The 13194-nt window shown below is 40.8% G+C and overlaps 2 protein-coding genes across 11 annotated transcripts in view; one reads left to right on the top strand and one right to left on the bottom strand.

Moving 5' to 3' along the window:
- The window catches only part of nectin4b (nectin cell adhesion molecule 4b), a 13670-nt gene extending 4662 nt beyond the window's left edge, over positions 1-9008 (top strand). For 3 of the 9 annotated variants that reach the window (XM_047806200.1, XM_047806197.1, XM_047806199.1), the window contains exons 4-11: positions 176-454; positions 1559-1676; positions 3633-3784; positions 4631-4799; positions 4897-4972; positions 6290-6394; positions 6578-6754; positions 7530-9008. In XM_047806200.1, the coding sequence (XP_047662156.1) occupies positions 176-454; positions 1559-1676; positions 3633-3784; positions 4631-4799; positions 4897-4972; positions 6290-6394; positions 6578-6754; positions 7530-7847 (1394 nt within the window). In that variant the 3' untranslated portion in view covers positions 7848-9008. The remainder of the gene's footprint in view (positions 1-175; positions 455-1558; positions 1677-3632; positions 3785-4630; positions 4800-4896; positions 4973-6289; positions 6395-6577; positions 6755-7529) is intronic. The other 6 variants (XM_047806202.1, XM_027150593.2, XM_047806198.1 and 3 more) reach the window with 5 other exon arrangements.
- Positions 9009-9066: 58 nt separating this feature from the next.
- LOC113645182 (zinc finger protein 510) lies at positions 9067-12969 on the bottom strand. Of its 2 annotated transcripts, XM_027150597.2 has the most exons (3): positions 12826-12969; positions 12408-12705; positions 9067-10120 (listed from the first exon to the last, which is right to left on the bottom strand). In XM_027150597.2, exons 2-3 carry the CDS (start codon positions 12694-12696, stop codon positions 9183-9185), a joined length of 1227 nt encoding a protein of 408 aa, XP_027006398.1. In that variant the 5' UTR covers positions 12697-12705; positions 12826-12969; the 3' UTR covers positions 9067-9182. The 2 variants fall into 2 exon arrangements, with proteins under 2 accessions (XP_027006398.1, XP_027006399.1); XM_027150598.2 differs by lacking the exon at positions 12826-12969 and having other exon boundaries at positions 9067-10117; positions 12408-12814.
- Between the last annotated feature and the right edge of the window lie 225 nt (positions 12970-13194).

The following is a 13194-nucleotide window of genomic DNA, read 5'->3' as shown; positions in this document are numbered from 1 at the left end:
GTGTGCCATCAAGAAGATCTCCAATATAGGTAGTGTTTTTGTGTAAAATATTGTTTATATCACTAATGATGCAGTACTTGAATTAGTGTGAATGTAGAATGTAATGAGATGGCATGTGTGAGCATGACGGACATTGCTAGGTTATATAATTAAAACGTTTTGTTCTGCTTTTCAGGGATTCCCATCTCAACACTGGAACCGGTTGTCCTGGAGGAGGGTCAGTCATTCCGTGTGGCTGCCACCTGCCGAGCGATCGGCCTGCCTCCACCGCGGCTTTCCTGGGAGACCGACGTGCCCGGTCAAATACAGAACAGGAGCTCAGGGGACGGGGTCGTCACCTCCCAGTATTCGCTGCACCCTCTGCGCAGCATGAATGGCCGCAAACTGGACTGCTTGGTGTGGCACCCTGCTCTAGATCAACCTCGCAGGCTGAGCAACCAACTGATCGTGCACTGTGAGTCCATTTTCGTGCCAGACTATATGGCATAATACTACTCTCTGTGAAAAGGCTTCCTAAAAAGGGTTCTGTGTGTAGATTTAATCTTCGTCACAGCACACCTTGTATGTCTGATTATCTGGCAAAGGTTGTTTTGTTCCGCATGCTATTCATCGTTTATCCTCATGAGCCTGTAATGTCTTCTTTAGATGATATCACTTTTCTTCCCAAATCACTTCCTGTTTTTAGACGTTGATTTCTTTGCATAATATATGAAGAAATCAAAGTTCCCGTAACATCACGGTTGTAGTCATGTGGATATGCAAGACTTCATTTTAATAATATATAAATATTTCTCAAGTAACATGATAAGGGTTTATTTACTATTTCAACTTGTCCAGGCAAGCAAGCTTCAATCTGCGTGAAGTTTCTAGCTAGCCAAATTTAGCAGTCACAAAACACTAAAAAGTTTCAGGCTGATAAAGTTTCACTTGTGTTTGAGGTAATTGCTATGTTTACTATGCAAACACTCACATTTTCTGGTTTATGATTATCAATGCCGGTTTCCTGTTGGTTCAGCTTATAGCAATAAGCACCGTTCTGGCTACAAATCTAATCTATACAGTACAATATTCCTTTCTCTGTAAATGGCAAGATATAATATATGAATTCATGGTGTCCACCGACATCCTGTAAGTTGGATGACCTCATGTGTCTTAGAGGAAGCGTGTTGTAAGCTGTTGTGTGGTCAGAGAGAGCTGGCTGGTGTGGGGGAGATTTCAACACCGCAACAAGTAACATTTACATAAGACAATGTTTATTAAACTTCTGAGATGGATAGTAAAGATAGCTGCTAAGTAAATATCGATACAGGACGCTGTATCCAATGACCATTCAGTGAATATGAAATGAAGTTTTGTAGGTGTCACAAAGCTTAGGCAAATCATTTTGCACTTGGCTGTAACTGTGAAAGCAAACTTCAAACAGGAAGTGACTGGTGTAAAAAGTGAGATGTTCTTTTCCTCATAACTCGAGGCAATAAATAAGACATTAATGTGTTGTGTAATATCCTTTAATAATTAAAATTTGTCATATGAATTAATCGTGTGTGTGTGTGTTTAGTTCCTCCTGATGCTGTCGTTTCTGGATACGATCATAGATGGGCCGTTAATCGGAATGGAGCCGAGCTCAAGTGCGAGGGTGCTGGAAATCCTCCCCCACACAACTTCACCTGGACCAGGTACCTCCTGCCTGTCTCTCCGTCTCTCTCCCAAAAACTGCACCCAAAAACGTCTTCCTGGCTGTCATGCCTGGCCTTTCTGTTTTTGCATTTCCCTGCCCACTTAGCTTATGTAACATCATTTTTCTTTACCCTCCTCTGTACATGACACTCATCACCATTTATCTCCATATGATCTGTCTGTTAACCCCCCCCCCCCCCCCACCCCCAGAGTCCATGACTCTGCAAGAATCTCCATATCATCAGGAGAAAAATACCCACTTGGCCCAGCGTCTTTCACTACATGCAATTATACACAAAAGGCATTAAACTCCCTGAGCGCCGCTTATTCAAATGTTCTTTTTAGGGTATAATAAAAGCTGTGGTGTAGCATTACAACCTATTACTAGAGAGACAGTGGGGAGACCTGATTTCACATCGGGTGAGAGCGGGAGGTGGGGGGAGAGATGGAGAGAAAACAGTCAGCACTCAACAGAGAGAAAAGACCGAGAGTAGAGGAGAGGAGGAGGAGGAGGGAGACGAACAAGGAGACACATCCTAAGCCTTAAATGACAGAGCTCTGCTTTAAATATCATTTTAATGGGCACCAAAAGACAGGGTTTTAGTTTGATTAGAGACAGTGTGCGGAAGGTATATCAACAGTGACGCCTGCACATGCAAACTTAACAATCTTTTATCTTTCTGGGTTTGACATCATTATACAGTAGCAGGCACAACCATGGTCGAGAAGGGCTGTGTTTCTGTTCTCAGACAATGCAGATTGTCTGCTCTTAGACACTCGCACATCACAAACATCCAAATATTCAGGCTTTGGCCTGATCAGCATCTATATGAATTATGTAACAGTTCTATTACATGATACTACATAATCATAATTACCACACAATTATAATTAATTATATAAAAAAAATAGCAAAGAAGTGTGTGTGAGAGAGAGACTGAAGAGCTGGAACCTGAGAACACTGGTTTTAACCGTGTACATGGAAATGTGACCCCTTTCATTAAAACAGTGGGTTCTTTCTTGTGTGTGTGTGTGTGTGTGTGTGTGTGTGTGTGTGTGTGTGTGTGTGTGTTACATTTACTGGCTGAATGATGAAGTGCACCACAGGCAGAAATTAACTGGGGAAAAGGGTAGTAAAATGTACATTTTTGTATCACATGGGTGATTTATCTTTTGTGTTAATGCTTCACTTTGTCACGTTTAATATCTATGTATCTGTTTTAAATTAGCTTTTGAGTAAATATGTAAAGTTACACTATATACATCCATCCAAATCATCTGAATCATCTGTTTCCACCTAGCTTGATCCTTGGCATCCTCTACTCTCGCACCAGTTACTTTCATATCCTCATTTCATATCCATATATCTCCTCTTTGTCCTTCCTCTTGACCTCTTACCTCAGAGCTCCATCTCCAACATCCTACCAATATAACCAACTCCCTCCTTTGTACATGTCCAAACCATCTTAATCTAGTCTCTCTGTCCTTGTCCCCAAAACAGCCAACCTGAGCTGTCCCTTTGATGTGCTCCTTCCTAATCCTGTCCATCCTCGTCACTCCTAAAGAGAACCTCAACATCCTCATCTCTGCCTCATGTCTTTTCCTCACTGCTACAGTCTATAACCCATACAGCAGAGCTGCTCTCACTACTGTCTTCTACACCTTTCCTTTTATTCTTGCTGACACATTTCTGCCACACACAACACTCCTGACACTTTTCTCCACCCACTCCAACCCACCAGCACTCGCATCTTCACCTTTTTTCCACACTTCTTGTCACACTGGACGGTTGCCCCCAAATTTAAACTCCTGCACCTTCCTGACCTCAGCCCCCTGTAACCTCACTGTTCTACTTCCCTCCCTCCATATTAATTTCTGTTCACATACCGATGATAAATGTTAAGATAATGATATAATAAACACGTAATTAATTCTGATTTATCGACTCTGTTCAGGAAGGGTGGGGTTTTGCCCAAGGACGTATTTGTGGAGGGGGACAGGCTCCGTTTCACTCGCCCATTAAATAAAAGCGATGAAGGTGTGTACGAATGTGAGGCCAGAAACTCTGTGGGATCGGTGAAGACGGAGGTTAATGTACAGATCTATGGTAAGACTCACGCTATCTATGACCTCTGCAATGTGGCCTTCGAGATGTAATATTTGCTAAATTTGTGAAAACGAATTATTTCTAAATAATTTGGAGATATCAAAATGCAAATATTTAGTATATTTAATTTAAACTCTAACCGACTAAAGTGCATTGTGGGATTTCATGAGGACACCATATTGTCCACTCTGTTTTTTTTTTTTTGCATAGTGTATGTAGTGTAGTGTACAGTACACTATATGTACTGTAATGTAGTGTATAGTACACTATAGCACAATGTTTACTGTGTCACAACACAAGCGAGTGTTGTTTCTCTCTAAATGGATGTTGAGCTTTAAAAAAAAACAACTTGCTTTTATTGCAAAATAGTCTGTCTTGTGGGGGGGGGGGGCTTTTTCCCTTCACTTCAGCTTCTTCTTCTGCTTTCCATTGTAAGATCATCTTCACTCTCGGGACAGTTTGTTTGTTTGTTTGTTTATTTTTCAAATAAAACTATAGTAAGTGTATAAAATGGGTCATCAGATAAAAATCTCAATCTGTTCATATTGGGGTTTTTTTTTCCTTTATAAAAGCAGTAAAGGATTTAAAGGGACACTTTTTCTTCATTTTAAGCTCTTAATAAACTATTCTTAGCATTTTCCAAATGCTCTCTTCTAAAATTATAGATCAGCACCAAATTGCTAATGTTTTAATGAACTACTTAAAGCGAGCAGTATGGAAGTTCTGTAACGAAATAACGTCTTATCAGCTGACTGCTGTTTATTAGACATTCATATACATACACCGCCCCCATTTGGTAGAAAAATGCACTCAACTTTTTTTTTCTTCCCCCCCTTACACTTCAAGTAGCCTCTAAATCGTCCCAGCTGGAGGCTAATTTCAACAACCTCCTCCTTATAATCGTGGGTGGAGCAGCCGGGGTTTTAGTAGTTGTCATGACGACCATCATCCTTCTGATTACCTGCCGCCATAGACGCAAGACCAGGAAACTTAAACAGGAGCTCTCAGAGACGAAGTGAGTCTGCCATCCTTTAGCAACAACACACATGGGGCAACAATCGTACAAAATAAAATGTCAAACCGAATTCACCTCTTTGTCGACTTTCTTGCAGGGAGGAGATCAATAATCTCTCGAGGCAGACTTCTATGAGGAGACTTAACTCGTTCAGTACTGACCAGAGGATGCGGGTACAGTTGGCTAAAATACACTTTTTTCCTAGTAACTCTTTTGGTATTTTAATTTCCAAGTTTCCAAGAAACGAATAAAAATATCCTAAGAACTTCTCTACACACATTTTATACATGTATGTATAAACAGAAAGCTACCTAACAAAACATGCAGCGTGTCAGCTAGACATCCCAGCAGGAATTTGTTTTCAGTATATGAAGAGTTTTAGATTTGCTTTACTTTGTCTAATCCTAATCAAAGTTTTCCTCCTTAACTTAACCCGACAGCTAACTAAATGCTAGTAAACTAGCTTGCATTTGTTACAAATGGACATAACTGGACTTTTTAATATCCGGATTTTTGTTAAACCTAACTTGACGAACATATCCACGATTTTGTCCATCACGTACATTAAGCAATCTCGGCTAGTTCACACACGTCAAGATAACTCGGTAAGCTATTAAACCATTGTAAGTTTGTCATAGGAAGACATTTATTACGTTCAGCTATCTGAGTATCAGTTTACATGATCAAATTCTTAGCAATTTGTTAAACAATAGCCACACCCATCATATCTGTTCACCTTAAACAGTAGTGATCTTGCTAGCAGGCCTGGTCTATAACGTACTGTTCACATACACAGGAGAAAAAAGTAGAATAAGACAATCTTGTCTTAGCAAGACAATCTATTTCTAACCTATAGAACTAAAAGATTGACGAAAAAGCTTGTGTGTGTGTGAGCAATTACCATAAACCTTAAATAATTGCTGGATTTCTAAACAGAAGATCATCCAGTATGGTTTATGATTAGCCAATGGAATTTTTTCTACCCTGAATTCATAGATAAAAGCTTTGTATTTGTTGCGTGCGAATGTTCTGTCAATAATGCTATAAATACGCCATGAACGCAGGCACCTGGGGTGTGATAATAGACATGTTCCTGCTTTGGCATACACAAAGCTCGTATTGTTTTTCAAATGGAAACTTTTCCACTAGTGTCTGGGTAGCCTGGCGATGCCTTTTTACGCACTGTGAAACAACAGAGCTTCTCTCTTTATACAGATAAGCCCAATTAAGATGTCTAGGAAGTGATTTTTTGCTCAGTTGCAGCTCTAGACACACATGAGCCAGGTCACCCATGGCAGGGTAAAAACAACACACATGTGCCAAAAGCTGTCAAACAAGAATGTGGATTGACTTGTTGGTCTCAATGAGTGAAACATGACCCTCTATACATGAGCATGACAAACAGACCTGAAATGCCGTAAGGCTCAAACTGAACGTTCAAACATGGCCGTACAATGATCTACATCTTCTCACCTTGTTTGTTCTTGTAGACTGAAGAATCCATGCTACTCAGGATGGAATCTCCTGTAAGAAGCAGTGTCTATACGCTAGAGGTATTGCAACACATCAATGCAGGAGATGTCCAGGCAGCTCCTGTAATAATTGTTTTTTTATATACTGTATATATTTATTGTCTGTTAACTCTCATGTAGTTGCATACTGACGCCATCATTTCGGGATGGTGTAATAATATAGTAGGTGGCGTGCAATCATTTTATGATGCAAAAGCAAAACCCGAGCCAGGAATGATGTGATTAACGTATGCTCTTATTCATCAGGAGCGATCAGGCATATATGACGAGAGAGACGTCGATCGCGACAGCATCGGCCGCCCAGCCCTCCACCTGTCCTGTGACTCAATGCGAGGAAGCGGGAGGAGGAAAGAGACCGAGGTAGAGAAACAAGACCGCATTCAAAGAGTGGCAAGCTACATAAAGAGCAGTAATATGTCTCTGGTGAGGTTTCCTCTACATGTGTGTCTACATTACAGTGGATATAATAAATCTACACACCTGTATATATTAAGTACAATAGTATTTATAATGCTGGATTCTGAACACTCCCACAGTCTGTTACAAAAGGGTGTGCATACTTATGCAACCAAAGTATTGTACATTTCTTATTTGTAATTGCTTGATCATTTCTCATCACAAAAAAGAAGGGACTGTAGACTTTTTATATCCACTATATACTGTATATATGAACGTGTTAAAGGCACATTAATCTTCTGTGACACTAATTTTTGCTGTAATTGAGATGATGGATTTAAATTATTCCGCTTATTTAGTCTGCTAAAAATAAATAGATTTTCTCTATGTGCTCTGATAAGTGTTAAAAAAAAGCACATTATAGTTTTATAGCACTGGATTTCTGCTTCCTGGCGAGTTTAAAAACTGCATTTAAATGGGCAAGTTAACCTGAGAATTGCTTTCACAGTGCTGTTATAGTATTTAGAAAAATTCTGGCTAAGTGTAAAGAAGAAGTAGGAATAAAGTGCTCGCTTGAGCCTTGAGCACAAAGCAGGTAAGTGATCAGGAAATGTCATCAGTGGCACTTCTGTTTCTGTAGCTGGGGTGAAGCAGGTCACTTCAGCATATTAAAGCTATATATAGAGCCATACCTCTCTAAGTATTGAGTAAGAATTGTAAGAAATGCAGTAAGAATTGCAAAAAAAAGGAGTCGTTTGGGTTTCTGGAGAAGTAACTCGATCATTTTCTTTCGATCGCTTAGGATGTAGAGCTTCGGCGAGACCCGAGCTATCCTCCATTGTCCATCAGCTCAGGGGCTACAAGAGAAGGAGGGAAAGAAAAAGACGTATGGGGACAGAGAGAAGGCATGCCGGAGGGAGAGGAGGGAGACAGCGCCTTCAACTCGCATCAGCTCTTAGAGACACTCTCGAAAAACTTCCAGTACACCAACGGAGTCCTGAGGCCGAAACCTAACCCGAACGCTATAATGCTGAACCCACGTGGCCAGTACATAAAACGAGAAGGCCAAAGTGATTCGCCACAGCACACCATCCCTGCAGTCTTTTCTGGTCACCAGTAATAATGTCCATTATGTGGTCCAGTGGAGCTCATCCTGCATGCTGCGTCTTCTGACCGATGAATTCATCCGACACTCCCTGGAGCTCGTGTTAATACCACAGGCTGGTTCGAACATATCAAGACCAATGGAGATCTCAGCTTTCTACTCTACCCACAGGCAGCTCATTGGGCATCATCTACCAGCAAGTCCAGATGTGGATATATCAGCAGATTTAAAGCAGACCAACAACGTTCTAAAAGTCTGAGCAGATGAATGCATCTAAATATTAACTAGCACCTGTGAAATTAGTAGGGACATTTGGCTAAAAATAGCCTGAATGAGTGCAAAAGTTAATATTAGTTTTAAATGTTTCTATTTGATACCTACTGCAAGGTTTTCCCACAAATAATTTTTCATACAGAATACAAGATAAACCTTCATCTATACACTATTTACCTCATTCATAACAGAGGAAACCAATTAAAGACAAATAATCAGCCTTTTCTTTAGTTGTTAAATGTTTTGAAAGATTTCTTCTTAAAAAAACAAACAAACAAAAAAATCAGAACGCATGGATTGGAGGTGATTGGTGGTGGACAACCAACTAGTATTTCAGGGGACACAGTCTTCTCACCGTGTGTGTGTGTGTGAGAGTGTTTTGCTGAGACTGACCATTTAGGACTTGTAAAATTGCAGTTCATTGCTTTGAATTCTGTGTTCATAGAGAATTAAAAAGGTTCCTGAGGTTTTGCAAATCTCCCCAGCTAACAGCGTTGATCTTGACTTGAAAGTTACTGTCTGCAGGAAGCAGATGTTCTGTGTTGTAGTTATATATGATCTATAGCGCAGCTACATCATGCAGCGGAACAGAGCGACTCGGACAGACTGAGAGCTCAGTGAAAGGACAGGGGAGACCCTGAAGCAAGCAGGTCAAACGGCACAGTGAGGTTTAGCAGCTTTTTAGGTTTTTCTGTCTGTTATTTACCTCAGTGGATTCTGGTTGTTATTACGGTTTGAAAAGGTATTGATACATGTATAATACTAAAGCTCTGCATTACTTTATGACCGAACAATGCCTCTCTACAACCTAGTTAAGCACCTGGCTGCTCTTAAATAATTAAGGTTCACTGATGCAGTGTATAGAGTTTTTGTGAAAGATGTAAATATAGTGAGACAAAGCCATCAACCCGTGTATTATTTCTGTATTCCCCTGTGCATGTGTAAAGACAGTAACAACGAATGTTGACAACTTTTTGTTTATTGTAAAAAATAAAATGAGCAAAAGAAAGATGGCCAGGTGTTGGTTTATGTACTAGAAAATAAACATGACACCCAAATGTTCTAATTGTCTTATTTTCAAAAGCTTTTGCTCGGCGTCCTGAGATCCTTGTGTGTTTTCTGGTGTGTGCGCAAGTTGCTTTGTTGAGAGAAACTTCTCCCACACATGCTGCAGTGGAACGGTTTCTCTCCGGTGTGAATTCTGTGGTGCATCTGAAGGTGGCTGATGCGGTCAAAACTCTTCCCGCAGAACGAACATATGAACCATTTCTCTCTCACTGGCTTATTCCTCAGAGCTAACCTGGCTATAGCAATTTCATTTCCTGTGACAGTTGCTCGGTTCCCATTCTGGATCGTGGTGTTGTTTAAGAGCATGACGTGTTCATTAGTTCTTGAAGGAAGCAGAAACCTGGGCTGGATGGCTGTGTTTGCTCCGTGTTGTACCTGTTTAGGCAGGTTAAGGTCCGTTGGTTCTACTTCGCTCCTGGGCTGCTGCGGCATCCTCTGCTGTCTTCTTTCTTCTATGTCGAGTCTGTTTGTAATAGTTATATCACCCACAGGACTGGATGTGCTAGAACCGACGCTCCACACGGAGGAGATCAGGGGATGTCCGTCTTGCTCGGAAACAATAGAGCAGTCCGGGTCCTCTGCATGTTCCATGCCGTTCTCCACGGCGGACCACGGCTGCGTTTCTCTGTCCTCGATCACAACACACTCGATGTTGCTCTCCTCTAAACTGACCGTCTCTATCTCCTCTTCTGCCTTTTCCTGAAAGTCTGGTTCACTCTCTTCCTCGCAGAATGCGAGCTGCTTCAGATTCTCTGTGGTAGGATGTGGCTCTGTCGGTGTGAGTTCCGTTTCCTTCGTGAGAATGTCCTGAGAATCGGTTTCTTCTGAGGATTTGTAATTCATTTCACCTGCATGATGGTTTTCCTTTCCATTACACGCATCAGAAGAAGGATGAGGTTTCCAAGAAAGAAGCTGATTTGTCGCTTCTGTGCATTCTCCAAAGTCTGCTGAGTGTAAAATGCAGAGAAAGATGAAAAGATTAGTTCCACTGAAAGGTTTTACTTTGGAAAATTTTGATCCAATGCTACAGACACCTCGGGACAATGTAAATTAAAGTTAATGGAGCGTAGACGATCCTCCAACCGCATTCTTATGCGGGATCAGAAAAAAAAATTGAGAACCTGGAGGAAACGTGCTCTCAGGAAGAAACTCAGATGAGTCGTTACTGAATTCAGTGTCATATACCGGACCCTGTCCTTGTTTGTTTGTACATTTGTACGTCTTTCTCTTTCCAAAACTTGTCCCTTTGTGAGTTTGTTTTTTTTTAATAACAAATATCATATTATTCTCTAAATGATCTACATTTTCTCAATTGTAAATGGCCATAAATATTTTCTCCCCTCAAAATATGAATGGATGTGATCGACTTCTCACTGGTCCAAGAGATCAGCATATTATTATAGTTATTAAAGGGTCGTGATGTCACTATTATGGTAACATTTAAATATTCAGGAATTTAATTTTACTAAATTGAAATGATGTAAAATAGATGAATAATTTACTATTCTTCTTATTTTTTTATTGCTGAATTAAATCTGACTTTTCACTGACTTTGCAAGATGGTGAGCCGTTCTAAAGGGACTGAAACCCTCTGGCAGCAGGTTGTCCAGATGATCCTTTCAGCCATAGAAAGAGAAGTTGCTCGTTCCAAATCTGTGATTTCTAAAATACTGTATCTTTACAACGTCACAAAACTCGTTCAAGTCCCCTAAGAAGGATTCTTGTCCACGAAAGACAAATGCAAGAGAGGACACGATAACGCGGAGAATCTCAATGGGCAATCGGTTCAACACTGTAGCTGGGATTTCACCAGTTCAGTGCTGAACAGAGTAAGGATCTGTCTGGTCATACAGAGTCTCGACGTTTAAGAGCATTTGGACTGAAACCCCACTTTATAGTGACTAAACCTCTCATTAGCAGAAAGAATCAAAAGTCTAGACTAACCTTGTGTGGACAGAGAACTGGTCCAAAGTAATAAAAGCAAGTTTAATTTATTTGTGTCCGATTGGAACCGTTATGTCATGGATTAGGGAATGTTTTCTGAAGCAGGAATTGGGCCTCTTATACTGTACAGCTACATGACGGGGTGAATGAAAACGTTTACCAGACCCTTCTTCGACAACATGCGATTCCTTCCCAACCAATTCATCAACCAATCAGCCAGCAATTTTCATGCATGATAATGCTTCCTGTCATGCAGCAAAATAGGGAAAGCAGTTCCTTGAAGCTGAAGACATTGAAATAATGAAATGGCCTGTTCAGAGACCTGACCTAAACCTAGTAGAAAACCTATGGAAAATCCTTGGTGACCAAGTTATGGCCAAGAAACCAACTCCAGTCACTGAACTGTGGAAGAGACTTTAAGAAGAGTGGACCCAAACCTGAGCAGTGTGACAGAGACTCATGACGTCATTCAAGCTTCCTGCTAACTGTTTTCTGTTGTAATCTTTCTCTGTGCTACAGTCATTCATTTTGATTGTTGTGTTTTCTACTAAATAAAGTTGTTGAAGTGCTTTGGTTATTTTGTAAAACACTGTTCTATTAGCATGGAATATCCACAACAAAAATCTGATCTAATTTTGTCCTCCACTGTGAATATATATCTCTACACAGTGGTGTGGAAAAGTGTTGGCCCCTTCCTGATGTTCGTCTCACCTTAAAACGTTGTTTTGTTTCATCAAACAAATTTAAATATTAGTCAAAGACAACACAAGTAAGTATGCAGATTTAAATAAAGATTTTTATTATTAAGGGAAAACAAAATCCAAACCCACATGGCCCTGTGTGAAAAAGTGTTTGCCCCTGCTGTTAAATCTTAACTGTGTTTTATCACACCTGATCATTAATAGAAGTGTTTTACAAAATAACCAAAGCATTTTGACAAAAAAAAAAACACCTTTATTTTGGGGGGGAAAAAAGAACAACGATCAAGATTATACATTACAATCTCTTTCTCTCTCTCTATATGCGCATAGGGCTGAGACAGACCCACAATGCCAACTACTATAAAGTTTCCATCTCCTCCCTCTATTTATTTCTCTCCTCACATTGTTGTCTTTTCCCCTTGATGTCTAGAACATCCTCAGCTTGTTTCCAGATGTTCCAGACTAGTGATATTTACTGTGATGGTGTCACAGTGAACCTAGAGGAATGAAATCTTTAGTGTTTTCTATCTTCTGCACCGTAATGTTTGGTGTTTAAAGTGCAGACTGTGGACTGCAGGGTTGTTTTTACCTGTCCTGTGTGTACATGGAGCAGGGGGCAGGTTAGGGGTCACACTGAGTCTCTCTGAGCTCTGACACTCCTTCACAAACCGCAGCTCGTTTTCAGCCGTCTGCAGTTTGGTCTTCAGCTCCTCGATCTCGGAGTCTTTTCTGCAGACCTCCAGGCGCAGCACCAGCAGCCCGTCATCATACAGTTTACTGATTTCAGCCACAGCGGTCTGAGCCACCAGGGCCATGACTGACGCAAGCCGACTGTGGAAAGAGACGCTGCTGCTGCTCGCCGTGTCCTCCGAGAGCATCGTCCTTTTCTTAATAACGAGATAATAATAATAATAATAATAATAAAAAGATAAACAATAAAAGGAGTATCTTTTCCCGAATTTCTACAGCAGGACAAAACGTCTGCTTCCGGTTAATCTTTGGCTTACCGTAAATACTCGAATAGAGGTGGGTGGTGAATGAGTGCAGGTTTGCGCGAATGTTCGTGTACATCGTGAGTTGTGTGTTTCAGGAATTTCGGGGATAATTTTTCAGGATAAAAGCAGCTGCTGGTGTTTACATGGTCAGGGGTTGGTGGGAAAAACGTGTTACATGAAAAAGGAAACTAGGCTTGGGGAACACTGGTGATGAGTGATTGGACATTGGGAACAATTGGGATCAATTATTGGTTGTTAGGATCTATGGTAACCGGTGATTGGTGCTTGGGATCAATTTTGATCGGTGATTAGTCGTCGGGATCCATCGTGATTGGTGATTGATCTTTGGGATCCATTGTGATCGGTGATTAGTCGTTGGGA

Source organism: Tachysurus fulvidraco, chromosome 22 (genome assembly GCF_022655615.1).
Source record: "Tachysurus fulvidraco isolate hzauxx_2018 chromosome 22, HZAU_PFXX_2.0, whole genome shotgun sequence".
NCBI lineage: Eukaryota > Metazoa > Chordata > Actinopteri > Siluriformes > Bagridae > Tachysurus > Tachysurus fulvidraco.
This window is presented reverse-complemented; position numbering and strand designations above follow the sequence as displayed.

Excerpts from the sequence above, each read along its gene's own strand:
- LOC113645182 (XM_027150597.2), bottom strand. The coding sequence starts at position 12,696 with ATGCTCTCGGAGGACACGGCGAGCAGCAGCAGCGTCTCTTTCCACAGT. Across the intron at positions 10,121-12,407 it reads TCCATGTACACACAGGACAG|CAGACTTTGGAGAATGCACA; the intron begins GTAAAAACAACC and ends TTTTACACTCAG.